General features: G+C 38.1%; 4 protein-coding genes across 6 annotated transcripts in view; 2 read left to right on the top strand and 2 right to left on the bottom strand.

The window, feature by feature from the left end:
• Positions 1-274: 274 nt before the first annotated feature.
• On the bottom strand, positions 275-4,102 carry gpn3 (GPN-loop GTPase 3). Its single transcript, XM_042509426.1, has 8 exons — positions 3,878-4,102; positions 3,618-3,726; positions 2,664-2,831; positions 1,901-2,025; positions 1,685-1,800; positions 1,020-1,116; positions 808-936; positions 275-700 (listed from the first exon to the last, which is right to left on the bottom strand). Exons 1-8 carry the CDS (start codon positions 3,923-3,925, stop codon positions 635-637), a joined length of 858 nt encoding a protein of 285 aa, XP_042365360.1. The 5' UTR covers positions 3,926-4,102; the 3' UTR covers positions 275-634.
• A 556-nt stretch (positions 4,103-4,658) lies between these two features.
• LOC121959925 (zinc finger protein 664-like) lies at positions 4,659-7,114 on the bottom strand. The gene is made up of 2 exons (XM_042509479.1): positions 6,864-7,114; positions 4,659-6,710 (listed from the first exon to the last, which is right to left on the bottom strand). The coding sequence occupies exons 1-2, from the start codon at positions 7,033-7,035 to the stop codon at positions 5,707-5,709; spliced, it is 1,176 nt and encodes a 391-aa protein (XP_042365413.1). The 5' UTR covers positions 7,036-7,114; the 3' UTR covers positions 4,659-5,706.
• Positions 7,115-8,385: 1,271 nt separating this feature from the next.
• rnf170 (ring finger protein 170) lies at positions 8,386-14,478 on the top strand. Of its 2 annotated transcripts, none has more exons than XM_042509294.1 (7): positions 8,386-8,665; positions 9,987-10,150; positions 10,657-10,732; positions 11,336-11,450; positions 11,668-11,741; positions 12,701-12,832; positions 13,214-14,478. In XM_042509294.1, the coding sequence occupies exons 2-7, from the start codon at positions 10,011-10,013 to the stop codon at positions 13,481-13,483; spliced, it is 807 nt and encodes a 268-aa protein (XP_042365228.1). In that variant the 5' UTR covers positions 8,386-8,665; positions 9,987-10,010; the 3' UTR covers positions 13,484-14,478. The 2 variants fall into 2 exon arrangements, with proteins under 2 accessions (XP_042365228.1, XP_042365227.1); XM_042509293.1 differs by having other exon boundaries at positions 8,386-8,582.
• A 2,843-nt stretch (positions 14,479-17,321) lies between these two features.
• The window catches only part of hook3 (hook microtubule-tethering protein 3), a 29,944-nt gene continuing 19,470 nt past the window's right edge, over positions 17,322-27,795 (top strand). For both annotated transcript variants that reach the window (XM_042508723.1, XM_042508722.1), the window contains exons 1-8: positions 17,322-17,480; positions 24,752-24,837; positions 25,013-25,085; positions 25,872-25,922; positions 26,090-26,222; positions 26,381-26,448; positions 26,565-26,627; positions 27,298-27,381. In XM_042508723.1, the coding sequence (XP_042364657.1) occupies positions 17,424-17,480; positions 24,752-24,837; positions 25,013-25,085; positions 25,872-25,922; positions 26,090-26,222; positions 26,381-26,448; positions 26,565-26,627; positions 27,298-27,381 (615 nt within the window). In that variant the 5' untranslated portion in view covers positions 17,322-17,423. The remainder of the gene's footprint in view (positions 17,481-24,751; positions 24,838-25,012; positions 25,086-25,871; positions 25,923-26,089; positions 26,223-26,380; positions 26,449-26,564; positions 26,628-27,297; positions 27,382-27,795) is intronic.

The following is a 27,795-nucleotide window of genomic DNA, read 5'->3' on the forward strand; positions in this document are numbered from 1 at the left end:
AGAAGCTATCATGTCTGATAAATATCTCTACCTCTGAAAATCCCACCACACAAAGCCCTCATGTCCAGAAAAGGCATGCTACTTAAAGAAACAGCAACATCTAGTGGATTTTTTTTTTATAGTATAACATATTTAAACTAACTACTACTGGAATGAGCTTTATCTTGCTCAACACATTTTTAATTTAGATGTAGTGAATCAAAATGTGCTCTACCAAACAGTTAAATGCTGAGCTAGCAGAATGTTAAAGGGTTAAAAAATGTAGCAGTCAAGCTGTTTGTGTATTTTTTTTATTTAAAAATATAGCATTAATAAATGTATTTCATAACAACTCTTTAAAAGTAAACATCGTCTTAAAATAATAATGAAACATGACTGGGTTTATATCGTAAATTTCTTGAGTCATCGCAATTGCATACAACAAAAACCTATGAACATACATGACACAAGATATTCATGATCTTCAATCTGCATGTTCCCAACACATGTCCCTTTTCTTACTGTCCTTGCAGTCACATGCTATTCTTAATCTGCTCTTCATGTAGTATATATCCTGGTTCGTCATCAGCCGGAAATGTTTCTTATTGACTCTGACAGGTCTCTTTTTGTGAAATTCCTTAAGTCACACTACTCCTCAGCTGTCCCCTTCGTCTTGAAAAGCCTCGTCATAATTCAGGTTAGCAGGCTCTTCATCAACCTCCTGTAGAAAAGGAAAGGGTGGGAAAAGTTATAATTATTACTATTCCAATATGTTACACTATGTTGTTAAATAATATCTTGCAGTTTCATTTTTGTTAGTGTCTTCACCTTTGGCTCCTTGAACTCCAGGTCCTCTCCATACTGTATAGAGAAGTCAATGTTTTGCAGAACTATGTTAATACCTTCCTCATCTGTGCGGTCAAACGGTAGGAATCTCACCATACTATAGTCATCAATCTGGAAACAGACAGAGAGACTCAATAACAATCTTCTATACTGGATTAAAATTAAACACAGTATTAATTAGGGGATTCACTTACGAGACCACAGATGGCTGTAGTCAGCTTTTTGAACTTTGTGCTTTTGATTGAATCCGAGTTATCTTCCATCATCGAGTACATGTCTGGGTCCAGATACCTTGTGAAAAAGAAAACAGACTAAATGAATACTGCTTCCAGATTATTTTTTTTTAAATGTTTAATTTGCAAACAAGCAGACTTTTCTCTTTTACTTGGATTTAAAAAACATCTTAACTGAGGTCCAGACTATCAAAAATTCTCTTTAATATTAGGCCTTTAAACACTATGACATTGCAATTTAAAAGAAACAACCCTTCCTTTATTTGGGTCTCAGTAAAATTAAAAATTAAGATTCTCAGCCTGGCCAATTATTGTGGCCAATATTTGGCATTTTGCCAATTATCTGTATCGGCATTTTATCTTAATGATCGCAGATAAAATTAATTCATTTAAAAGTACAAAGTGTCAGTATAGGAGGACCTTTTACTTTGTAAAACCTCAGAGAGCTATTTTTATTTATTCATTTTTTATTTAAATGTATTTGCTTGTCTTCATAAAAAAAAAAAAAAAGGTGCTGGGAACTTGCAGTATATGATGTTGAAAGTTTCAGTTTTGATAAAAGATTTGCTAAAGGCATTTAAACAAAGTTTTGTGTTCAGTCTACCCCTAACTCATATACAACTTACTTCTCAATCTCCTTCTTGGCTTTGGGACTAAGTAGGTCCATTTTTGTCATGATGTTTACTTGAGGGATCTCTAACGACACCATGGCACTGAGGGCAGCCATGACTCCTGAGATAAACTGCAGTTAGAGAAATGGAAAGATGTGAGACTTCATGTTTGCTTTCATAACTACAATAAGTGCAGACATGAGGATACTAAATAAACAGATCGCCTGTCACCTTAAAAGACTCCACCATGAACTGGGAGTCCACCAGAAAGATCCCACACACCCGAAACTCCCACTGCTGGAGCTGCTCCACCAGCTGCCTCATTACAGGGAGGTGTGTGTAAAGTTCAATCTGACCTGCAAAAAGAGAACCATTGATCAAAACTGTGCCAGAGTCATAAAAACAAAGCTTCAAACATTGACAATGTTGTATTTACAGTGCTGGTGTAAATACAGCTTATGCAGTAATTCATACTCACAATGCTGTAATGAAAACAATGACAAATCTTGTCTTAGTATTTCCTGTTCACTTGTTTTTCTTTTAAATTAATTCACATTCTTCCTCAGTGGTAATGGTTGTTACTCAAACTGTAAGGCCTTTTATTATTTTATTGTTATTACAAGTGTGCTAAATGAACACTTCTCCCCCATAATGACCATTTGTATTGAATCAATCAAGTGAAAAATGTAGTACATGCTCTCTTCAAAGCCAGACTCCGTTGACAAAATCAGTAATTTTACCTCGCTGAACATGGGAGCTGCTGATCCTCTACCGCCTCGATCAGTTAATTAGTTTGTGTTATTGGTTAGTACGGGTTTCTTTACAAATTCAACGTGACACCTGGCAAGTAATCGATATGGTCATCTGTTATTTCAGTTATTCCTTCAGCAGAACTAACCACCCATTAAAACACTTTCAGGGCCATTCCCAAGATAAAATAAGTATGTAGATCTCTCTTGCACTGGCTTCAATATGCCTCTGCCAAGATGTTTACCTGGACAGTCAAATAGTATGTAGTCATCCTCTACGTGACCCAGACTCTCCTCGAGCCAGTCAAAGTTGTTAGCGAAGTACTCCATGCAGAAGACCAGGCCTCCGTTGGGGCCAAATCTGAGAGAAGCGTCCTCCATCACATCATCCACCTGTATGAGTTCGCGAATATCTGCCCAAACAAACAATGAGGCATAGAACAAAAAAGACCAAAAACATAGTATATATTTACATTTAATATCCAAAATATAAAAACAAATAAATATTAGAAAGTAATTCTAATATTTTTCTTACTTGCGTTGCGCACTGCAGATAAAATCACTTTCCTGATTAACACGTTACAGTAAATGTAATTAAATCAGCACACTAACCAGTTTATGATATTGGTCTTTTTTTTTTTTGCATAGTTAAGATTACTGTGTCCATGTGTGTGGTTATGGCACACCTCATGAATCAATTTTATCAATCTATAAGTCCATCTGCCAACAGTTTTTATTATTAGTGAACCACAATTCAGTGTTTTTAAATAAGATCAAACACACTATCTTAACCCCATTTACCCATGTGTAAGCATAACTTCTCTTTATTTTGTAATCCCTCTGCTCTTGCTGATATACAGCTAATATTTACTCGTTGTAAGAGACTGTTTGTTATTTATGAGAGAGGAGGTGGTGATGCAAAACAGGGAAGGGAGGCATTTCACCCAAAAGTTAGGTTTAGCAGCATGTCTTTAAAAAATCTCCAAAATCACACCATTTATACAGCCAAAAACTGTACATTATAGTTATTCATGGTAAAAGGGAGGGTCGTGTATTTTGCCCAAGACCCTCCGGAAGGCTCAAGGTAAAATATGTGTAGCTCTGGGGAGGGTCATGACATATACAGCTACTCTGGTAAATAAAAGACAGTCCCTAAGTAAGTGTAATCATTTTTTAAACTACAAGCATGCTGCGCTCACCTGCCATGACAGCGTAGTCAAAGTGCTCAGCTGCTGGGTCCAGGTTGACCACCTGAGCTGAGCGGTTCAGGCTTTCTAGATGCTGGATCATGGTGGAGCAGTAGGTGCTCTGAAAAGGAAAATGAAAACTCCAATAATAAACAAATAAAAGGCAGGTTTAACTTGTGTGGATAAGACAACCTCATGCCTTAGCATAACGCTTTACCCAAATAGCATAACAAGTCATTTTAGCACGTGCTACTGGATGACTGATAACTTACCTTACCGCTACCTGCCGGGCCCATCACGAGCTGCGCATAACGAGGCATTTTGCCTCAATGAAAACGTGTTGTGGTAAATTTGAGTGCCTTGTTTTTCCGCTAGCGATGGCTAACTACAGTTTATGTACTAGCGCCGCTGTACTTCTTCTTCTTTTTGTTTTCAGAACATTCACGCGCGTTGTACGGCTCTTTACTGCCACCCACTGATCAGCGCGCGTAATACAATTCAAAAGTATAATTCAAATGTTATTCCCGTTGTCTAAGAGAGTCCAAAATATAAGTAAACATGAAAATTTTATACAAAAAAAAAACAAACCAGAGTGCTCAAATTTGTGATGCCATAGGGCAGGGATACCACTTTTGCAAAATGACAGATGGCCAGGGGCCAGTTACAGCAGCCCCATACGGGTCTCTAGGATTTTAGGATGTTTATTGGATTTTAAGACTTTTCTAGGATTTAAGGCAATTTCTAGGATTTTAGTACATTAGGCTGAGCTAGGACCTCTGTCATGGGGTGCAGGGGATCCACTATTACATCCATATTTGATTACCATATCAAAACCTAAAAAGGAAATATTTACTCAATCACTGTACTCATAACTATGTGTAAAATACTTGTAATTGAATGTCTTAATTTTGACACCCATTTGCAAATTAAAATTTGTTTTTTAATAAACTTACCAAGATTATTAACCACAATGCATAACAATACACAGTTAAGAGGAATGCTGCAGATAAAGGTATACCTGACAGGATGAAAACATAAGTGACCCAAAACAACTAGAGGGTTTATTGATTTAAATTATCACCATACAATTTGTTTTTGTTATGAGAGGAAAACATCCACAACAGCATTTTGTTGTACACAATCCTTTAGGCACTTCATTACTATTCCACAGGCTGATCTGTTGACAGCACCGTGTGGTACATCATCTCATCTACAGTTTTATTTGTGGTCACCACTAAAATATAAAACAACAAAAAAAAATACATCATGCTAATGCCATTGCACAATGCAAATAAATAAATAAATGTTTTAGACAAACCCACTCTAGTTAACAAGAAGTGTCATTTTCAAATGTGTTTCAAAGTGTTGCAATTCTGTAACTTCTCACTTCTGAGAGTTTCTTGTGTGTTTTGAATTCTCAGCAGCAGAAGTCAGTCAGTTGTTGACAAACTTTCTCAAATACTGAAGACATTGTTGCTTAATTACAATTCAGTGTGACTCGAAGACAGAGAATAGACAAAGCTGCAGACAAAAAAAAACAACAACACAATTAACCGGCAGGATGAAAACATAAGTGATGAAAAACCACTGTAGGGTTTATTATTTTTAAATCATCACTATACAAAGCTTTTTGTTAGAACACATACATGAGGTCAACATACAACAGCACTGTGTTACACATGTCCTTTTGGGCACAGACCACCACTATTCACTTATTTTTCATAACTACTGCTGAGGCTGATCTGTCGACATCACTGTGTAGTAAATTATCTACATTTTTTGTGGTCACCTCCAAAACCTGAAACAACAAATGTTATATTGTGATAATTTAATTACAAACTACAAAACAAATATCAAGTGAAATGCTGCAGTCAATAAATAGAGAAATAAATAGAAAAGACTTGCAAGAGGTGTAAGTTCTTTGTTTTTGTTAAGTTTGTCTTCTACGTGCTGCAATTCTGTGACTCCTAACCTATCTCGGTGCTTGCGTGTTTTGACCATGCACCTCAAAAATCGTCTACTTGCCAATATGCAAACTTAAATGCTTTGCCAATTTAGATGCATCAAAGTATCTTTTTTTGCAAATCTGATAAGGGCACGGCTACTCACAGGCATGGGCTCTTCTAATGTGGAGAACCAAGCTACTATTACGTCCAAAATCTTTACCACATGTTTTGCAAGAATATGGCTTCTCACCTGTGTGGATTCTTTTATGAATTATCATGTCTGATCTCTGAGAGAAACTTTTCCAACACGTGTTGCAAGAATATGGCCTCTCACCTGTGTGGATTCTCATGTGGACCAACAAGTGATTACTACGCGTGAAATCTTTTCCACATGTTTTGCAAGAATATGGCTTCTCACCTGTATGGATTCTTTCATGATTTTTTAGTGCAGACGCCTGGTTAAATCTGTTCCCACAGACTTTGCAGGAATATGGCTTCTCACCTGTATGGATTCTTATATGAGTTTTCAATTCTGATGATCGACGGAAGCTTTTCCCACAGGTTTTGCATGAATATGGCTTCTCACCCGTATGGATTCTTTTATGAATGTTTAATGTCGACATCTGATTGAATCTTTTCTCACAGAAATTACAGGAATACGGCTTCTCACCTGTATGGATTCTCATGTGTTTTTTCAAATAGGACATAAAGTTGAAAGCTTTCCCACAAGTGTCACATTCAAAGGTTGTTTTACCTGTGTGAGTATTGTAGTGAATCTCTGAGAAGTTAGGGTTGTTTGTATTGTCAGTTTGACTGTTGCTTTCATCACACTGATCCTGTTGCTCTGACTCTGCTTCTCTGGTCGATGTTGAGTCTCCATGCTTGCCTCCTTTTTGATCTTGACTCTCAGCTTCGTGAGAGTTGTGAGAGAGGAGCTGGTGGTCACTTTCCTCATGAGTAGCAGTCACTACAAAGGTTTCACTTTCCTGCTTTAGCACAAACTGCTCGCCCTCCTGACTGGTGCAGAGTTCCTCTTGTTCCTCTTTAATCTGTGGAGGTTCTGGGTCCTCCTGGTCCGGACTGGAGCTCCACGCCTGAAGACAGAGCTGCTGGTCAGCGAGAACCTCCTCCTCCTTACAGACATGCTGTTGTGGGAGCTCTGGAGGGACAGAAAACAGAGGGAATAGGATACTACTATGATGGTAGGGACGGAAATGCAGACATGCTAATACCAGAAACGTCATGTTAAAACAACTGCCATGTAAACGTATCCTTCTGTTTTGTGGGATTACAATGAACCAGTATCACACACCTATCCTGTGTAACGTTATTTCAGGTTTCCAAACGATATCCAACAATCGGCGCTGACGATCGATCTCTTTCTCATACTCGACGATAGTTTTTTCAAAAACTCCGAATATTTCTTCCGCAGCAGCAGTTAGTCGCTCGTTGACAAAGTCTCTCAAATACTCAACTGAAGACATTGTTACTTAATTACAATTTAAGGCGCCTCGAGATTTTACTGAGCTGCTAACCGCCTTGATTGACTCAGAAACAACGCAGGTAACGTGAATTACGCCTGTGTTGTTTACTTCCGCTAGTGTTACACTGTTATGTTCCGTCACTTGAACGTATCTGTCTTTTGTTCCGCTTACAGTTGTTTTGTGAGCGATTTTGACACATGTACCTAACACAGGCGACAGGGCTGTAACTAGTTGCCTCAGTGTCATTTGTGTGTTATAAATAGGCCACCGTAACTGTGCAGAGGCTTTCTTTCGTTGTTAAAGTAAGTGTATTGTTTGTTGGGTTGAAATTTGTCCCCTTACTTTCTGTCCTGGTCATTTTTAAGTCAGATTGGTCTTTTGAAATGTTATCTTTATTATTAAGTTTGGTTAATTATTTACACAATTGATTTTTAAAATATAGTTTTCAGGCAGTAGTTTTTTGTTTTTCGTTTTAAATTATAATTTGTTTTATTTTTTTCTTCATATTTATTTATTTATTTGTTTGTTTGTTTGTTTACTTTAACGAGTACAATGAAACGTAATGAACTTTATAGACACACCTTTTACACAAATAGTATTGCCTTCAACAATTTTCAGTGACTTACTTAAGAGTTTTTATTCTTCCAGTGGTTCAGACTGGTTTTAGTCTAAGAGTATCTGCACTTACAAAGGAACTCCCCCAATAAGACAGTATGGAGAACGAAGTCCACATTCTTATCTTCAAAAGAAACACCAAATCTGACTGTCTTTTCTGTCAAGGGTGACAAAAAAAATCTCCCTGGACTGTAGCCAGCCCTGCATATCACTCCAGAAGGACTGCAATGAATCACAATAGAAAAACACATAACCCAAATGCACAATTATTTGCATCAAAATTAAATCTCAATCTTGAAAATGTGTTGGTTGTACAGATCTCATTCAGATTGTTGAAGTTCACCTCTTTTAACTCGGAAGGAAGTGGAAATGAAATATCAATTAGTCAGTCAGACTTTATTTTTTGTTCTTTTTATACAATTGAACTGTAAAACAAAGTGCTTCTTACAATAAAACCAAAATATATAAATTAATAGTCAATAGATAATTAAAGTTAAATAAAAAGCCAAATTAAAGTTTAATTAAATATATAGTTTCCTTACTTTCTTAACATCTTCGACAACGAATTGCTCGGGAATACAATTTAGTTTCAGGCATACAGGTTACTGACTGATTTAAATTAATTTGAATTTGCCCGTTCATGCTTTTATTGCGCTTGAACCGCTTTTATTTTGAAGTCACGCTTTTACCGTAATGTCTAGTATATACCCTACGTGGACGCGAAGTTGACTACCGTTTATGAGGTTAATGCTGCCCTGAGTGCAGTTCATGACTGTTGGGAGAGGCGTGCTTTCAGTCATGTCCGCCAGAAAGGGATTTCTTGGTTAAATTGAGAGTTAAAATGAATAAATTCCCGACAGAAGGGGCTTCCTGGCAGAAGCGCAGTGGTCAGACCCAAGACGTTCTTGGATAACCAGATAACCACCTAAACGGTAGCTATGTTTATGGTTTAGCTCCCACCGATAATGGCCAGGCTGAGCTCGGATTTAGAAGACCAGCTTCTTGTCTTAAATCGGTGTGTAATACCTCTAGCTACTGTCCAACGACGGGTATGCTTCCTAAAACGACACGACGTTGGCCAGCAACGTTAGCAGTATTCATAAATGAATCAACAACGCATTTTTAGCGAGCCAAGGCTACTCTACGCTAACGCTAAACTTAGCTAGCAGTGTGTTATAGTAACTTAATTGTACGTTTATGACCGACAATATTAGCTGATCATGTCAGAAACATAAACAACGGCTTTCTAGGTATGTTGTGGTCTTGATATTGTTATGATGTGGGTAGACAAATGGAAATCTTACTATCGCCCAGCAATGCTAGCTAGTTTTATTGATTGTGCTGACGATAAGAAGGCTTCAAGACCCACTAATGCCGTAGCTAAGGTTGGTTAACTAATGTAAAGAAAGTGGATACCTTTGTGACTCCAAGTTTGTAGCGTGATGCTAAAAATGACACTTGTTTTCATATTTTAAATCTGTTGAAACAGTAATAAGTTCGAAATGACAGGAGATCATATGGCTCTCATGGAGGATGGTGATGGTGAAGTTAGAACTTCTGTCAAACTAGGTTGTTTTCTTTTATGCAGTTATAAAAGTCTCTAAGTTTTTAGTTTATAACTTTATATTCCGTCATCGTGTAGTGACTTGAAAACCACAGAAACAGAATGATCTCTTTATGAGGTGGTATGATTTTTTTTTTTTTTTTTTTTGGTAAATTGGTCACAGAACGCTTCTGTTTGTGTCTGTAAATTAACTTAGTTCGGTGAAAAATGAAAATGTGAAAATCTAACGTTTGATATTGTATTTACCTGTGGTAGCAAGTGTGTGATAATTAAAGTAACTTTTTAAACACATTACATTTATGTTATCACTTTGGGTTCTGGTACCTAAAAAGGCATGCACGAATATAGGACTTTACAGACAATAGGGACCTTATTTATAGTAGCTGGTGAATTTTTTTTCTCTTTCCTTACATATATTTTTTTTTGATTCAGGGTTCCCATGGTCATGGAAAACCTTAAAAAGTCACGGAATTGAACAGTATCATTTTCAAGGTCTTGAAAAGTCACAGAAAATTTTTTTAAAAATATTAAACAAAAAAAAAAAAATTATTGCATGCAATAGAAGACTACTGCAGCCGGTCTGGCAAGTGCCACAGACACAGTGCCGCACATGCTTTTCCAATATTGAAATTTCATTATGAGTTCTTCTCATGGATACATTTTGAAATTTTGTCCTTGAAAATGTGTGATAACCCTGTAGATTGATAGTGACCAAAAAACAAAATTCTGTTCAGTGAAATACTAAACTCTTTTTTACCTTTTTGTTCTCTAGTGTTGTAGGCTATGAGTGTGGGTGATGGAGGACGGTCACTGTGGGGACGTGGACTACCTGATCCAAGATGAGGACACCCTCATCGAAGGTGTCAGCAACCAGGTCTTATTTGTTGTGGTGCTCAGTGTCACCTTCCTTGCAGGCCTCCTCACTCTTCTCTGCAGGTAAATTCAAAGTCAGAATAATATTTATTTGATGTCGTCTCACTAGTGTCGAATTATTCAGATTTTTTTTCCAGCAAAATGTGATAAATACAACTCTGGTTTCCTAATAATATATGCTCCACTAAACACAATAAATGCCAGCTTTCACATTGGAGAACTTGTCTCTCCAACACTAGCGCTAATTTAACTGCTGTACACTGTTATAAATTGTTCTGTAAATACAATTAAAGCAGTTGGTGCATTGCCATTTCTTCTGTTCATGACTCTCTGGAACTAATAGAAATGGTATTTCTGATTCAGTAGTCCAATGAAACAGAGTTCTGCTTTTGAGCATAGCTTGTACCTGATGAAATAATACTGTTACCCAAACTTTGCTTGGTGTTTTGCATTAGCTTGACAAGTAAATGACACGAAAACTCAGTCAGTTTGCATAGCTTCATGAGCTCTTACACTCATTAGTTTCCACTTAGGCATACTATGATGTCTACCTTTCGACTCTCTTGCAGACAAGAACAGCAGAACATTCATCCAGAGAATCAGGAGCACGTTCGAGCTGTCCGACAACAACTCCAAACAGAACAGGTACGCATGCAATACAACTCCAGCCTTTCATCTTAATGGAGTTGACAAAGATTGCATAGAAATAACAAAACATATATCAGATCTGTTTGAATTGTTAGAATTCATTTGTTTTAATGAATTCAAAATTCATTAAAGTGGGATGTCAAACTGTGGAACCTTATTGTTTTTAAATGCCTGCAAAGGTATTATGCTTGTATCTCATCGGTATCCTTTAACAAGGAAGCAAGCTTTAAAATAACGCTCTGTGTTATTGTATAAAAATGTGTATACTTTCAGATCGCCTTTTAGGTATTTAGGCTTCAGAGTAGCCTAGCAAGTAAGCTGAAAAGTGTCCAGTGTGTTGCCAAACAATTACAGGAAGTTGCAAGTGGGCTTTTTTTTTTATCAACAATGAAATTACTCTACATGTTTCAAGGAAAAATGTGACTCTGTTAATATGTTTTTCATGTAAGAAATAAGGTCAGATTTTGCAGGATTGGTGACTGGTTTTATCTTTCATTCATTTGTATATTTTTTTTTCAATGAGGAGATCATTTCCAAATTTGTCTATTCCATGATTACTGGATTAAATTTTCATACGTGTTTTTCATTTCTTTCTGTCAGGATGAAAATCCTCAGGCGGAGGCCAGGCAGCAGTATTACACAGACATGTCTTGTCCTGTGTGCTTACAGCAGGCTGTTCTGCCTGTGGAGACCAATTGTGGACACCTGTTCTGTGGTAAGACTGTTGTGCAGATTGTAGTCATGTGCATTAAGCAAAACCACACTGTTAAATTATGAAACTGGGAGAAATTGGTAAGAGTTTGTTTTCTTAGTTGTATTCTGCGACTATATTAAGCATAACTGAGGAGTACCTGTTTTAAAATAGTTGTTAGTTCTTTTATTTGTGCTTGTGCTGGGTTCGTGTTGTAAAGTGCTGTCTTTTTCCTGCATAGGCTCCTGCATTATAGCTTACTGGAGGTATGGCACGTGGCTGGGTGCCATTAACTGTCCTATCTGCAGACAAATGGTGAGACTTGAAATAAATATTGTAGAATTTCACCTGAGCTCATATATAATCATTGTTTAGATACCAGACTTGCAGGTAGCTATAAGCAGTTTTTACTTCCAAACTGACCCATAGAGATGTGATATTGTTATCTATAAAGTCATATTTAGGCCCTTTTACATTGTTCAAGGCAGGAATATTGCACTGTTGTGCTGCCTCATATTAAAGGTATGATCGCAGAATTGGGGGACAGAGGTGCATCACCTTTGAGCCGGCAAGTGAGGTAGTAACAGTGCCAAAACAGTGTTAATGTCAAAGGGACAGCCAACAGGACGGCATTATGGCCAGGAACGGTGTGACGTTCTGACTGCATGTTATGCGTGCGTCCCAATTTGGTATATTTAAAAAGAAGCTGATAGCAGTTAGCGGCTAACTCAAGAAGAAGAGCAGCTCCTGTAAATGTCCTCAAATTGGAAAACAATGAAGTCCGGGCGCTCCTTAGCCGCCAATCGGAGAACATGACCAGCTGCCATATAACAGGGATGATAAAAGATTCATTGCCATGTTAAGTCTTTGCCATTGTTTATAAAACACTGCTGATGAGTATGTAATATGTCACACTAGAGGCTTATGCTGTTGTATTAAACATCAGGCCTGTCACGCCTCTTTTGCTTCTGCGATGGCGGCATGATGTCAGAAATCACACACAGAAGAGGCATGATGCTGCCATTGTTTGACTCTGCGTAAAAATGCAAAGGAGACATAAAGAAGGGACTTTGTTTTGGCTCTACAGCATGATCTCTGTGGAAGGGGGTTTTATCTCTACGTCTGGAATAACTTTTATTTTCAGTCTAATTGTTTTCTATAAGTTATTGCCAAAATCATGGATACACATCCAAATGTTGTATTCATGTAGCTGTGCACCGCACTGTCTCTATTTGTCATCAGTATTGTCAAGTTTCTTTTTTCCTCTTTCCCAGGTTACATTGCTTTTCCCACTATTTCATGAGCACGCCGATCCTCAGAGGGTCCAGGACGGCGAGGCAGAGCCTCAGCTGATATTAGCAGACATTAACGATTACAACCGCAGGTTCTCAGGCCAGCCAAGATCTGTGAGTATACTGCCCACAGATACATATTTAGACTGCAGTAGTTACAGGTTAGCTTGGCTTACTTTGTACAATATCCATATTTAAATAAAGTGTGCATATTTGCAATTAGCAGCAATTCTTGAAATGGAAATGAGTTAAATATGTTGCTAGAAATGTTTTTGTCGTGTTATTAAAACATGTTAAAGGCAGTATCAGGTGTTATGCTTTTGAGTATTAAAACATAAAGAATATCTTGTTAATTTCCCTTGAGACTGTGTCATCTGTGGCTCTGATGATAAAAGATACAAGTATGCCAATGAGATACTGACATGTGCAGTGCAGTATGATCAGGGGAGTATGATTAGGACACCTCATAACATTTTCTCTCCTCTGTCTTTTTAGTTTATGGACAGGCTGCGAGATGTGCCCACTCTGCTCCGTCATGCCTTCAGGGAGATGTTCTCCGTTGGCGGCCTCTTCTGGATGTTCAGAATTCGAATTCTTCTCTGCCTAGTGGGAGCAATCACCTACCTGGCTTCACCGCTCGACATCCTCCCAGAGGCGCTTTTTGGCCTCCTGGGATTCATGGATGATTTCTTTGTGATCCTGCTTCTCTTTGTGTACATCTCTATTATGTACAGAGAGGTGGTTACGCAGAGACTGAATGGTTAGGAGTTTACTCATAAAAGACTCCTCGATTTGCTCATACCAACATCGGAAGGAGTGATCGCAGCATCTGAACAATATTGATCAATACTGCTGGTTCTCTCTGCGAGGTTTACTTTGGAGCCTAAGGTGTTACTTTATCACTGGAGAGGGGTTTGCAAAAGAGTGAACTCTGAATGTTGGCTCTGTATATAGAATTTACGATTAAAGGTTCATAGATTGAATGACATAGAGGCGAACAACAGTACAGCACAAAGATGGCTGCGTCTGGCTCTGCCAGACTCTGAAATAAGCCAGGAAATTGTTTTGGTCCATTCAGGTACTTAAGCAGCACCCCTAATTGAATGACCAGCATCCCTACCGGCCAATTCTAAGAATGCATTGCCAAAAACAGTTAATTAGTTAATGTGCATATCATCATACTGGAGACAATTGTGTAACATAATGTGATCTTGAATGTATTGTATTAATGACATTGTCTTGATTATGTGCATTTAAAGATCCAGATTGTCAACGACAATTTTGTGTTACTGGAACTACCTTCCTGTTGCTATTACAGCTTATTTGGCCAATTAAACTGATGATGCACGTATTTTAGTAACTATGCATCTTCATAATGACTCAAACTGCTTTTCATGCTTGTGGGAAAATCCCTTAATCACTTTCCTTCCAACTCGTTACATTTATTGCTGGAATCTAAACCTTTCTGCATGGGTTCATGTGAGCTGACGATGCACAGGACAACCTGAGCATTGCATGAAAACTTCTCAATTGTCAGATAATTGATCCTAAAAGAAAGACAAACCAAAGGCATCAAAGAGTAATTATAGATAATGTTGAATGTAAATTTGCTCAACTTATAAATGTTTACTTACCTTGCCACTGGTGAGTTTGGATATTTGTCTTCTGTACAGTCCTTATCAGACTCTGAGTCAGTGAGTGAACAACTCTGAACACCACAAAGCTTTTTAGATTCTTCAATAATTTTTTGAAGCATCCTACTTAACCTGTTAGTTAATTTTAAAAAAAAAGGCAATATTTAAAAAATTAAATTAAAGTGATAGTTTGGATCTTGGTGGGGTTGTGTGAGGTACTCATCTTTGGACAGTGTGTAACATACAGTAGATAGCAGTCGGCATGCCTCTGGTTTGGAGAAACAGGCTGGAGTACCGACACCAAAGCAATGTCTATGTCTATGCTCTCATCAAAGCCACCAGACTCCATTCAGAAAAACAGTCATTTTGGCTCATTAGACACAGGAGCTGCTGGTCTACCACTGCCTCTGTCAGGTCGTTTGTTTGTGTTTTTGTGTGACTTTAGTGAATTCAAACGAACCCTTTTAATTACCAAAGTCACACTAATACAAACAAACTAACTGATCAAGGCAGCCGTAGAGCAGCAGCTCCTGTGTTCAGCAAGGTAAAATTACTGTTTTTGTCAGTGGAGTCCGGTGGCTTTGATGAGAGCATAGACATCGCTTTGCTTTTGTGTCCATACTCCTGTCTGCTTCTCCAAACTGGGGGCATCCGCCTCCAAAATTGCTGTCAAATGGCAAAAAAAAAAATTAATAAATGGTGAAAATATTCCAAATTTAGTGCACACTTAATCTGATCTTGATTTTTTTTTTTTTTTTTGGTGAGCTTTTTTTTTTTTATGGTGGCTCAAATGATTTTATTGCTGAACCCCCCACAGCAGTACATTGCTTAACTTTCGTGTCTGTACTCCTGTCTGCTTCTCCAAACTAAGAGGTGAGCAAGTACCTCATACAACCGCACTTCAAAAGTTGTACGATGTGTCACCTAAATCATTTTTGTGAATATATTTTGTATAATATATTATTAAGTGATATATTTCTTTGTAGAAGTACTATTTTCTTGGGGACTATGAGTGTCAAATCAATGATTGGGATGATGATTGGGATCGGCCTGGTAAAGTAATTAATTGCAGAGCTCTGTTAAGGATTATGCTGGTCCACACAGTAAAGATACGGGCCTCATTCTCAACTGTTTTGACTTGTGACCCCTTGAATCCTTGTTATATTGTATTATTTGTTTATTTGAGCAGAGGCCAAAAAATATTGTCATGTTACAGGGAAGATAGGAACATAGAGATAGTCAAGAGTAGATAATATCCTACTATAAAAAAAGTATGCTCCTGTTAAGCTTTTCTTAGCACCCTTAAATCACTGAGTCCAGTAGGGGTCCTGACCCTCAGGCTGAAAATTGCTGCTTCAGAGTAGTAACTGAAACTGTATCCCGACCATTTGCTTTCATGGAGCTATGGACCGACCGGCCTTCATGTTTATGAATAGTAGAAGAAGATGGGAGTTGAGGCTCCAGTTGCAAAAAGACATTCAACTATTAACTTTCATTGAGTTAATCTGACAGCTTCAAATCACAAACAGATCATCAGATCATTTTTGGAATGTCCTATTTTAAGGTGTGGCACATGCGGAGCTGTGTCATACCTTGTCTTTGTCCTTACTGATTAGCGTCTCCTCTGGGTGTTTGAGCAACCTCCACCCTTTTGTTTTTTGATGGACAAACTAAAGGCAGTGACAGCAGCATGTGCCGTAAATGCGTCTGCTGTTTTGCAGGTGAGAACAGGTTAGGTTAGAGTTTAACCCTTGTGGGAGAATACTGAGAATGCTTCAAGAGTCAGTGCTTTGGTGCAATATGAAGTGAAAACACAACACCACTGATTTATATACTGAACGTACACATCGAAAAACATTTCTTAAACATGTAATAAGATATCAGAATAAGACCTCGCTTTATACGCAGTCAGCCACAGTCCTCTCTTCGTCTTTCTCAAGATCGAGGGTTTTTTTCCACAGAAAATGTTCCAAAGGGACTCAGGCTATGAAACAAAACATGGTCTTCTTTGATGAATTCTGTAACAAAATGTCAGTCAGGGATGACATTCATCATTTATTGAGCTTTAAATTTATGTGATGTTGTGGTAAAATCTGTCAAAACATGATGACGTGTCAACTCTGCACTGGTTTATGGAGGTTCCCAAAAAACAGCCAAAAGATAATTGGGGATGTAGCGGTTGACAGTTTGCCCCGAAGCTCTGGAACACACTGCCTATCAGAGAATCCACCTCGCAATTTTTAAAAAAAAGAAAACTAAAGACTTCACTTTAGCCTTCAACTAGCTCTGACTTATCTGTCTTACATTTTGCTTCGCACTCATGCACTGCTACACCTCTTCACAATGTATTTTCCTTAATATTATGAATTTTATTCACTCTATTTTTAACTTTATTATTATTAATATTATCTCGTTGGGTTTAAGTTTCCATCTTATGTCGTGCATTTCATGCATTCTTACATTTACTAGTGTTATTATGTGGGTTTTTATCCGTGTGAAGATGCATTCTATCTATTCTGGTGTTACCTTTTTTTACATGCAGTTTTATTATGTCTCTATGTCTTTTTGTCTCTTCATGTGAAGCACTTGGTGCATGTAATTTCTTTGTTGTAAAGCATGTTGGGCTACATTTCTTGTATGAAAAGTGCTATACAAGTAAAGTTTATTTATTATTATTATTATTATTATTATTATTATTATTATTATTATCCAGCCCTGCAAGCTATATAATTTTGCCCTTGAAAATGTCTGTATATGCAGCTTCATATTTGCCTTACTCAGGTGTTAACTGTACTTCACAGTTCACACTTTTTTGTGTCATTTATGTCTCTCTGCAAAACGTCTTACGATGGAGTTTGTTTTTTCTCTCTTAAAATATTGGGAGTTTTCCTTTATGTTACTGCAGACTCCGCCCACACGGCCCTCCTCCGGTAGACGCCGGACAAGCAAAGCAGCGAACCCGACAATTGGCCAACGGATTGAGAGACACCCAGAGATCTCGGGAATACATGAAGCCGACTGGCAACTTCAGGCTCGGTTTACCACACAAGGTCGGTTTACATTAGGAAACGATGACTACATCGGGGTCCCTGGATCGAATGGAGCTGTGTGAAAGCCTCTTGACATGGGTAGGTGACCAAATGTGAAGTTTGGGGGGGTTCTTTCCACTGACAGACAGTACTCCGGCGCCCGGCTATGCTAGTTAGCATACAAAGCTAATGCTAGCTCGGTGAGCTAGCGGGCGATCGTTAGCAGGCTAGAGGAAAATGACACGGGCTCACGTTGGTTACGTATGCAGGCCAGCTGTTTGCTGCTTTAGCTGCTGATGTGTCGCCAGAAAACCACCTACACAGCCAAGATTACAATTTTGGTTCTAGCTCTATGCAATCTAGCTAGCTCAACTTTCCTAATGCTCTTTCGTGTGTTGTAACGTTATTGGACGGGGTCAGACATTGGCCTTGTTGTGGTTCAGCGCTTTTTGGTGAAGGTTTTTTTTCTCTGAATTGAGCATAAAATGTTACAGCTCGTTGTCTGCTTCGAGGCTGAATTCTTGTCATTGTTGGCCGGTATATCGTTATGTCCGCTTTCCCTTCCCCATTTCTCGCGATCTAAAAAAATCAAGTTCAGGGTAGCTTACTGTGCTTGGATTTATACCGTCAACATGTATATGTCTAGTCCAAAGCCTGTAAACAGACACCAAGTGGGAAAGGGCATCACACTGTAGGATCATATAATACCGATTGTTTACATCGTTGACTGCCTCGATACAACAAAGAGCAGACGTGGTTGAAGTCTGAGTGAAAAAATTGCTGATGTGGAGATGATATCATGCCACACATTTGAGTGATAGATATCCGTAAATATTCAGTCTTTTAATTGTAATGTAGACTGTTGGACAAGGAAAAGCATATTTATTATTCTTCAGCTTGCATCCCGTCATGTGATGGATACTGTGCATATGTACTTGCATGTTTTCACTAATGGCATACAGCATGCACGTCCATAGTATGGCCTGGGAACCAGTTGTGGTCGGCATACTAATTTGTAAAGATCCCAGGCTTATCGTTCAAAATATACAGTATGTGGCCTGCCATTAGGGTTATGGAGATATACTGGTTTAAAGGTATGCTGTGGTATGAAAGTTGACAGTTATCATACCATGTACATTGGCTTATCTATTATATTGAGAAAATATATATTATATTTTGTCAATAACCAACATGATGGGAGAAGCAGTTGGCCCACAAGTATTTTGACTGTATCTAATCTGGCCTTCATTCAAAAAAGTTTGGACACCCCTGACATACAGTACATTTCAGTAGTCTGTTGTGATAACATGCATGTGGTGCTCCTTATAGTAGAGCTCAGTCCAAGCAAGCTACACTGTCTACATAATCATGTGCTTCCTTACATGTTATGTAAACATGCTTGAAATATTTCAGAGTTTTTGTGTTTAATTTGACATTAATGTCACCTCCTCTTTGTTTTGTATAGCTTATCTAATGTATGGCAACTCAGAATGGCATTTCTTCTTGTTTAGTAATGATGTGACTTGCAAACATTCCTCACATACCTGATAATTGTAAAGTCACGGCACTCAGTGCAAATGATTGTGACTAAAGCTCATGAGACTGTAACTACAACGAAATAGCATGTTATAGCGAGGCGAATGTTCGAGCATTAGTGCAATAAGGGGTCCAAGTGGTTTTAATTGAAAGAAGTGGGTTATTATATTATATTATATTATATTATATTATATTATATTGAATTATAAATGAGATAATAGCACAAGAATCCACAGTACCACAGTACAGTAATGCCTGTGACAATCACATACATGATGTGATATTCCTCCAAATGGTATGCTGTTTAAATAATTAACTGGCAAGACGTTGTACTGTAGGATGATGTGTAAATTTCATGTCAATTGTCCTGGCCAAAATAACTGCAATTCATGATATCACACTTAAAACTCTTTAAATGGCACTAAAATATGCTGGAATCTCTTTATTACTTTATTACATTATGTCAAGAAAAATAACATTTTTTTTAGTGGGCGTATTTTAGTGAAAAACAGCGTTAAAGAAGCCAAGCTTCCCAACAGTTTGAAATGGCACATTTTTCGATATGATAAATGCTGATGCTTGATTAAGATCTTTTGTGTTTTTTAAGGTTGGTGCAGCCATTTATATAGTCTTTTTTATTGCTGATTGCACTGCAGTCTCTTTGGGTGCTGCTGGACATGGTATTCACATGTATCCAAATAATGGAAATTCACCATACTAAACTCATTGTGAGGGTTTTTAATGCGATTCACAAAATAAATGTTTCCAAATTTACTTGCAAGCATGATGCATTTAATTGTAACAGTGTGGAAAGTATAACCAGGTATCAGCTAAATGCCAGTAAGTCTTTGATGTCACTTTCAATTTTATCTGCTGTCAGCCCTTTTCGTCATCTGGTGACTCTTGCCTGTTATGTAAACCAGTTTGTCTAATAAGATAACAAGATGCAACTGATACAAAGACATCTTGTGACACTAGACAAAGTATATTTTCTCCTTGTTTGCCCACTTCTTTGTGCCTAGAATAGTATATTTGAGTCTTTAAGAAAAGTATTGATTTCAGTTAAACAGAGCTCTTGATATAGCCTTAGCTGCATGAGCTATTTTGTTATTACACTATGTGATTTAATAACTAATTACGAGTTTCCTACAAATGTGCTCCATAGCAAAAAAAAAAAAATACACTACATATCAGCACCACTTAAAAAGAAGCATGTCTGACATTTACGGCTCACTCTTGCTTTACGCTGTAATGATGCACCGCGTTGCACATCACCAAAGCAGCTAGGTGCATTGGTTGCATTGTGGTGCTTGGTTATTTTTGTAGCTGAAACCACTTAAGCAGGCTGTTCACTGTTACTGTTTAAGTTGTACAAGGATGGCGTGCGTCTCATTTGTATGTTATTCTCCCTTTAGGAGAACACATATAATCAAGAGCTGATTGATGTACTTTATGCTGCAACCTAATGTGGACATATAGCTTAGAAGGTATCCGCTTAAGACTAGTCACTAGTCCTTCTGTGACACATGCTTTTTCCACAGCTTGATTGCTTCCTTTCTGAACTGTTTCCACAAACACGTAGGTGTGGGTTTCCTTTTTTGACCTCTGTCCGCCCTGTCTGAGTTGTGTTTGTCAACAGTGTACTGATGCAAATCGAGGGTATGGGTTTTTTTGTTGCTTGAGGTCTCTGGTTTTTCATAAATGAACACATATTCATTTCTTATTGATAAGACGTTAAGTTGTCGCTGCATTTCTTGTGTTTATCCAGAATTTTGTGTCCCTCTCTGTGCTGACTTGAAATTGAAAGAGTCCATTGTAAAAACTCTTTAGGTCTCATACACTGTCAGACAATGAAGGTATTAGTTATAGTAGGCAATTCCCATTGTAAACCAGGCTTTCTTTCTTGAACTTCTTTCAGTAAAACTCCATAGAGCTCTGTTATCTGCCCTTTTAGCAGATTGCTATGGATGATGTGATCAAAGCAGGATGAATGTAATCTGGTAAGACCTTGGTACATGAGCAAATCTTGCTGAACTAGAACCTCAAAATCCCCTCGGATCACATGATGCTTTGTTTCCAGATTAATTGGTTTTCAATCATCACATTGCAGCTCACACAAATAGACTGGGCACTTTCAGGAGCTAAGATACTATGCAGATTAGGTAGCATATGCGGTAGACATTCAGTAAGCATGTATATGCTGCTTAACCAGTATTGTGTGGTTCAGCTATTGGTTTAGATGAATATTGTTTTCAACTTTAAGTGAAACTTTAAGTCCACTTGCTATGAGTAGTACAACAGTGTAGCTGTTAAAGCCATTGCAGTGTTGAACAGAACACAGTAATGATTAGTCCATATATGCAGAAATGCTTGTTGTTTGTCTCCCTATACTCCGCAGTCAGTCCTTCAAGGGTTGGCGATAAATATATCATATAAGATGATTTGTGGGCGATTATGATGATATGCGGGACTTGGATTAGCCTTGAGTTCTGGTATTTAAACTGAAATTGGCAACATGTGCCAGTGACCTTTAGCCCAGGAGCAACAGCTCGGAGGTTCAGCACAAGACTGATGCCAAAAGTTTTTCCCAGAAGACATTGAGTTTCATTCATAGCGCTGTATTCACCAAATCATCATGATAGGCATCTCAGTTCATAGTGACAACTGTCACTATCCATGAAGTTTGAACATTTATTTATTGGTTCTTCAACACTGTAAATGGAAAAAAAAAGATTCTTGTTCTTACAATTCTGATTTCAGCAAAATCTTTCAGCCCTGGCTGGACACAAGGACAATCAGCTGTATGCTATAGATTTAATCCATGGCTAATTGACCATTATGACTGTGTCATCATATGTCTGATTTCTGATCGACACTCAAGACATCAAGTGGGACACAAATAATGAACCCCTAAAACACACACTTTATGTGCCAGCAGTATTTGAAACAGAGCTGGCAAAAAGGGGGCTTCTTTCACAGATAAGCGGCGCTTACACATTGTCCTACACAACATAAAGTGACTCACCAGCACTGCTCCACTGTGGCTTTTCAAGAGGCGTCACATGGGCATACGTTCTCTTTAAAGGCTTGGTAATCCAGTGGTATGTATACCGTAGGTTTGTTGACCTAACGTGCAGTCAAGCATGTAGAGCTCACGTGGTTATGAGCACCTATTGCTGCTTGGGAACAATAGTTGTACAGGGTGTCAAAATAAAAAAGTTATAGAGCCTTGCTAAAAGTGTTGGTCGGTCAGTCTACAATGTGGAACAGATTTGGATGTGGTGGATCTGAAGTAGCTGGTAGATTAAAGGTGACTGATCTAATGTCTGATCTCATTATCACCTGCCAAAATAGGTGTTGATCGATATTCCAACATGACGTTAAGCTCCAGTCAAGGGCTATTGATTGGTTTCCTTCTCAGATAGGCTTTATAACAGTCTGTGGATTGCTGGAGAGTGATTGTCATGTGGCCATGTTTGGTAAAACTTGTCCGTCAGGGCCTTTGTGGGTTGCCTGTGTTTTGTGAGGGGCTTTATTTTTGTTCCTCCCACCTCTTTCCTGCTGGAGGAAATGATGCAGACCAATTGTTGCCGTGGTGAAGAGCCATCACCAAGTTTATACCACCATGACGGTCATTTGAATTAAGTTTAGCACTGTGACACTCCAGGAAATATGTCATTTGCCTTATTGTCAGTGTCCCACAAAGTGTATAATTATGCTTTCCTCACATATTAATAACATTTTTGTAAAGCATTTTTTTTACTTGAAATGCCAATTTAATGCAACAATTTTGACTGCAGTAGTTTCATCACTACTGTATCCGTTTTAATGTGTATTTAAAATACAGTGCCATCTCTCTAACCGTTACTGAGTTCAAGTAGTATCTGACCACAGGACGTCAGCATGTAACCCATTTTTCAAGATAATATAGCATCACAGGGAAGGCTGTTCTCTTTATTGTGGTGTGTGGACCAGCCATTTAAAATTATGCACCCCATACATACAGAGCCATACATCCTCTAAAGGCCCTAAGTCTCTAGTTTGTGTTTGTAAAGTTTCATTAGGCTGTAATTAATTATCCTGAAGGTCACAGTAGGTAATTTCACACAATGGGGTCACATTTTAAAAATGTTCTCTCTACAGTGAAATGACCCCTGGCTTTTTAGCCCCAAACTCCTTACAAAACAGAGGAGCTATCTCACTGATGCTTGACCACCCAAAAAGAAAACAGTTGCTAGTTAGAAGGGAAAGGAATAATAATGTGGGTATTTTTAGATTAAATGTAGGAGGATGTCATCTGGTAGATAAGTCATTTAAAAGCTGTCATACATACAGTCATTCAGCAAAAATGCATGAAACGTGCTGAAGTTCCCAGTGAGAAGGTTAGAAGTCAACCAAAACTACATTTGGACATTTTTAGTTAGTTCTTTGTTACTGGATTTAGATTTGCGAAAGGCTAAAAGTTTAAAGGCTCGGATTTAAGAAATGGTAGTAAACTTCATGTCCAACTGTGAATCTAGGGTAAAACAGCAGTCTAAAAAGGTTAAAAACATAAAAAACAGACACATTTATGTTCTCTGAATTATATTAATTATAATATCTGAATTATAATATTTTCTGCTAATCAATGATAATATAAGACTTACAGAAAATAAATTAATCCAGCAGATTGACTTCATTTCTCCTTTTAAATCTGTTCAAAACAGATACATGCCGAGTCTTAAAAAGTCTAAAAAAAGGTCTAAAATCCCCAATTCCCCGTTTTAGGTCTTAAATTGTCTTAGCTTCAAAGTGAAATGGGTCTGAAATTACATTCATGATGGTCTTAAAATGCCTTAAAAACTCTTAAATTTAACTTGTGGAAACCTGCAGTTACCCTGTGCATGACGGTGACACAGTAGTCTGAAATGATGTTGTTCTTGCATCGTGTTTATTTTTAGATTTGTTCTACGCTCAGTGGTGTCAACAGCACCGAGTAACATGGCATATTATTGCCAACCCAACACTTGTACCTGTTTTTTGCAATAAAATCCTTCCAGTATTGAGAACTTTAAATGTGTTTTATGTTTTAAACAATGACAACCTGAAGCTATTTAAGTCCAGCTCGAGTCTGACTTAAAGCACTCTGCTTAGTTCGTTTCAATCCAGTTACTTCATGTAGATCGATGATAAACACTTCATCAGGGATTGAACCTATGTCCCTGGTTTATAGCGACCTTTCAAACTATTTAACCATTCAACAGATTCTCTTGTGCTCCTGGTTATTCTGTGACTAAGTGCTTGAGAGCTGCTTGTTGAGCAGCGTAATGAAAAGTGAGAACAACGGAACGGCGTGCAGGCAAAATTAAACCTTGTCATTTTCTTCTTGTCAAAATTCCAACGTTCCTGCTCTCAATTTCCCCTCCTTTGGCACGTGGACTGTTGGCATGGAGAGAAATTTTCACTTCTGTCTGGGCAACAGATTTTGAGCCTGGAGGAAAAGCATTATATGAAGGATGGAAAGGGAACGGTGACATGTCACAATGCTGAAAGGAACAAAAAGATTTGAAAAAAGTTACAACAGTGACATAAGAGAAACAAAGCAATGATGACAAGTAAAGATGAGACAAAGTTTGCAGGAGTACTAGTGAGCTGCTGACTTGTGACTGTATTTGCTCTGGCCTTCAGGGAGCTACTGTAGAAAAATACCATCAGATTGGCATTTTCTTAGCTTGTGGTGTTACATGTGAAACGGGTTGACTGCTGCAAAAAGTGCACTTTTTAAAATGCTCACTCATTGCCTACTTTGATCCTGCGCCCAGCACTTAATATGTGTGTGTCTGTGTGGTGTTTAGATCCAGACGTTTGGAGTGGAGGCTCCATGCAAGACAGTAGAAGACTTGACGAGTGGTGTCGTCATGGCCCAGGCTCTGCAGAAAATGTAAGTTTTCACGCTTATGTGTATTAGAAAATACATTTTTTTTTCTATCAGTTGCATTTTAAGTACATTTTCTCTTTGTTATTTTAAATTGTTGTGCATGTAGACTGAATCTATCTGAATGCGCTGTAAATATATTTCTCACTAATAAGGAAACATATCCATCTGAATTTTCTAGAGACGTAGTGTATTTCAATGATGCTTGGATTAGTAGAATTAAGCCGGAGGTTGGCGACAACTGGAGGTTAAAGGTAAGCATCATTTAGTCTTATTAGTAGGTGTGCATGGTTTAGGTTTTGTGTGGTCAGTTTCTTTTTTCCCATCAGCTACATGACAGAGTCCTGCATGGGTCCAGTTTTGCAAATCTCAGTACTAAAACACTGCTTACCTGTCAGTCTCTCAAAGTCAAATTTGGACCAACTTGACCTCTTAACATAAGTCCCAGGACATGACCCGTGTGTAAACAAATTGTTTAGCCATAATGCCATTTTTTTGCGTTGCCCTTTGCTATCAGTCAACTGCATCCTCAGTTCTGGAATGACGTGTTTTCGAACGTCCTCTGCATATTTTGTCACTCTGCTGTGTGATACAGTTGTCAGATCAGACAGAAGCTGCTGAGTGTCCACGCAGCAAGCACAGGCGCCTGAGTATTTTGTTCTTATCTGCTGCCTGCCCACATTTAGTTCATTTTTCCCTCGCCCATACCTGTGAATTTATATAATTTTTTTTTTTTTTTACCCATATCGCTATAGGACTCTGACATGACAGAGGAGACCTTTCCAGGAGTTAATGAATAATTTTTTCATCTAGAAATTGCATAATTAGTTGGCAATTTATGTTCCTAATGACTTAAGTGATTCCATTACTAATTTGTCACATTTTAAAATATAGATACATGTGATATGTCTTAAGCATATATTATTTATGTGTGTCCTCACTTGTAATACTTAAACTCTGGTTCAGTCTATCCTGTGATACTTTTATTGCTATTTTTAATAGTCTAGGGATATCTCTACGTAACCTCTTTCTTGTTTCAGATCAGCAATTTAAAGAAGATTCTGAAAGGCATCCTAGACTATAACCAGGAGGTAAGAAGAATCTGCTGTAATTGTTTTGATTTGATCAGCATCCAGATTACACAATCACGTATGTGTACACTACCCTTAATCCCTGTAGCACAACACAGGCCGCGGTAATCCAGTTCTCATATTATGATATATTGTGATGATTTAAAACACTTTCTGTGCCCGTCTAGATCCTGGGCCAGCACATTAATGACTTCACACTACCAGATGTTAACCTTATTGGAGAACACTCTGACGCAGCAGAACTTGGGAGGATGCTGCAACTTCTACTGGGCTGTGCTGTCAACTGTGAACAGAAACAAGGTGCATATCCTACATGCTGTTTGTGCTCGTCACTGTGTGCGTGCGATATGTAATTTGATATAGGAAAACAATATTCTATGATATCACATTGCATTAAAAACTGACTTCGAGGCTCAGATTTCCCCTCATCATTTTCCCCATTTCTCTGTGTTCTCTAGAATATATCCAGACCATAATGATGATGGAGGAGTCAGTGCAGCATGTTGTCATGACAGCCATCCAAGAGGTGAACTAATAGGCTACTTTGACCTCTTATCAAATCAAATGCAAATAAAAATGTGTTGGTGCTTTGGACACTTGACTTCTTCCAGCCGTTAACCTTTTTGTGTATGTTTTCTGCAGCTGATGAGTAAAGAGACTCCAGTGATGGGAGGAAATGACTCATATGTGGATCTAGACAGACAGGTATGGGTAATAAGTGACAAGAAAATGACCTGAAAATTTAAAAGTGAGGGCTATCAGAGAAAAAAATGATACAATATGAAAAAAATGAAATGAAAAAGATACAATATTGAACATTCACAGTCCAAACTCACTATAAAACTTGACCCAGATCTCATTTCACCTTCTTCCTCTTTGGCCTCGAACCTGTGAAACAGCTGGATGTGTGGAAAAGCTAGCTTCTTTTTTTGCTTATTTTCAGGTAATTTTCTTGTAATTTTTTTTAGGATTTCTTGCTTATCTTTGGGCCATTTTTGCTCATTCTCTGCGTTTTTGAAAGAAGTCAAACAAATTTGCTCAGGTTTCAAAGGGTTTCTGCACTTCCGTTTTCTAACAGTGCCATCAGTTGGGTCTAGAATGTCAAAGGACATGCAAGTATTTAAAAGTTATGAAAATGTAACTTCCTTGTATTAAATAAACTTTATTTTAAAGGTACAATATTGAACATTCACACTCCAAACCCACTATAAAACTTGACCCAGATCTCCCTGTCAACCTGTTTCCTTCCTCTTTTTGGCCTCAAACCTGTGAAACAGCTGGATGTGTGGAAAAGCTAGCTTCAGCAGAATCTTTTTCCCATCATTACTGTGTAAAATCAGTAGGATATTTATTTGCTGTTTCTCTCTGTTCTCAGCTGAAGAAGACGGTAGAGGAGCTGAATGATGCTTTGTCCACCAAGGAAGAGATTGCCCAGAGGTGTCGTGAGCTTGACATGCAGGTGGGTTTTATGCAGATGTGATCCCACATGTTTAAGGCCGTTGCACTGCTGGTTTTATGCATCATATATCACAGTGTGCCGGCACTCTCATCACGTATCTTAATGACCTTTCCAGTAGGCTTGTGGGTGTTGGAGAGGTCATTTAGGTATCACTGTGGCACACAGTAAAAAGTGAATCGAGGAATAACCAAGGTTGATAACATTATTTGTGGCCATTTGTTATGACAGGGTGCTTCATTTGTGTATTTATGGTGCTGAAATTAAAAAAATGTGGAGTTCTTTTATAGAATTTCCAAAGTGTTGAAGTCCCCATGAAATGAAGAATTCGTTTCCCCATTTTTCATCCTTGGTCCCTGTTTTTGATCATTTATCTATTGTTATATGCAAACTGTATGTCAAAAATCTATATTTTAC

This window comes from Plectropomus leopardus, chromosome 20 (genome assembly GCF_008729295.1).
Source record: "Plectropomus leopardus isolate mb chromosome 20, YSFRI_Pleo_2.0, whole genome shotgun sequence".
Lineage (NCBI taxonomy): Eukaryota > Metazoa > Chordata > Actinopteri > Perciformes > Serranidae > Plectropomus > Plectropomus leopardus.

Bases quoted from the DNA above. Each gene is read 5' to 3' on its own strand.
- gpn3 (XM_042509426.1), bottom strand. From the start codon at position 3,925: ATGCCTCGTTATGCGCAGCTCGTGATGGGCCCGGCAGGTAGCGGTAAG. The intron at 1,801-1,900 runs GTGACAGGCGAT...CTCTAACTGCAG, and splicing joins TCATGGTGGAGTCTTTTAAG to TTTATCTCAGGAGTCATGGC. The intron at 701-807 runs GTGAAGACACTA...CCTTTTCTACAG, and splicing joins TGGAGTTCAAGGAGCCAAAG to GAGGTTGATGAAGAGCCTGC.
- LOC121959925 (XM_042509479.1), bottom strand. From the start codon at position 7,035: ATGTCTTCAGTTGAGTATTTGAGAGACTTTGTCAACGAGCGACTAACT. The intron at 6,711-6,863 runs GTGTGTGATACT...CTGTCCCTCCAG, and splicing joins AATAACGTTACACAGGATAG to AGCTCCCACAACAGCATGTC.
- rnf170 (XM_042509294.1), top strand. From the start codon at position 10,011: ATGGAGGACGGTCACTGTGGGGACGTGGACTACCTGATCCAAGATGAG. The intron at 10,151-10,656 runs GTAAATTCAAAG...ACTCTCTTGCAG, and splicing joins CTCCTCACTCTTCTCTGCAG to ACAAGAACAGCAGAACATTC. The intron at 11,742-12,700 runs GTGAGACTTGAA...CCTCTTTCCCAG, and splicing joins GTCCTATCTGCAGACAAATG to GTTACATTGCTTTTCCCACT.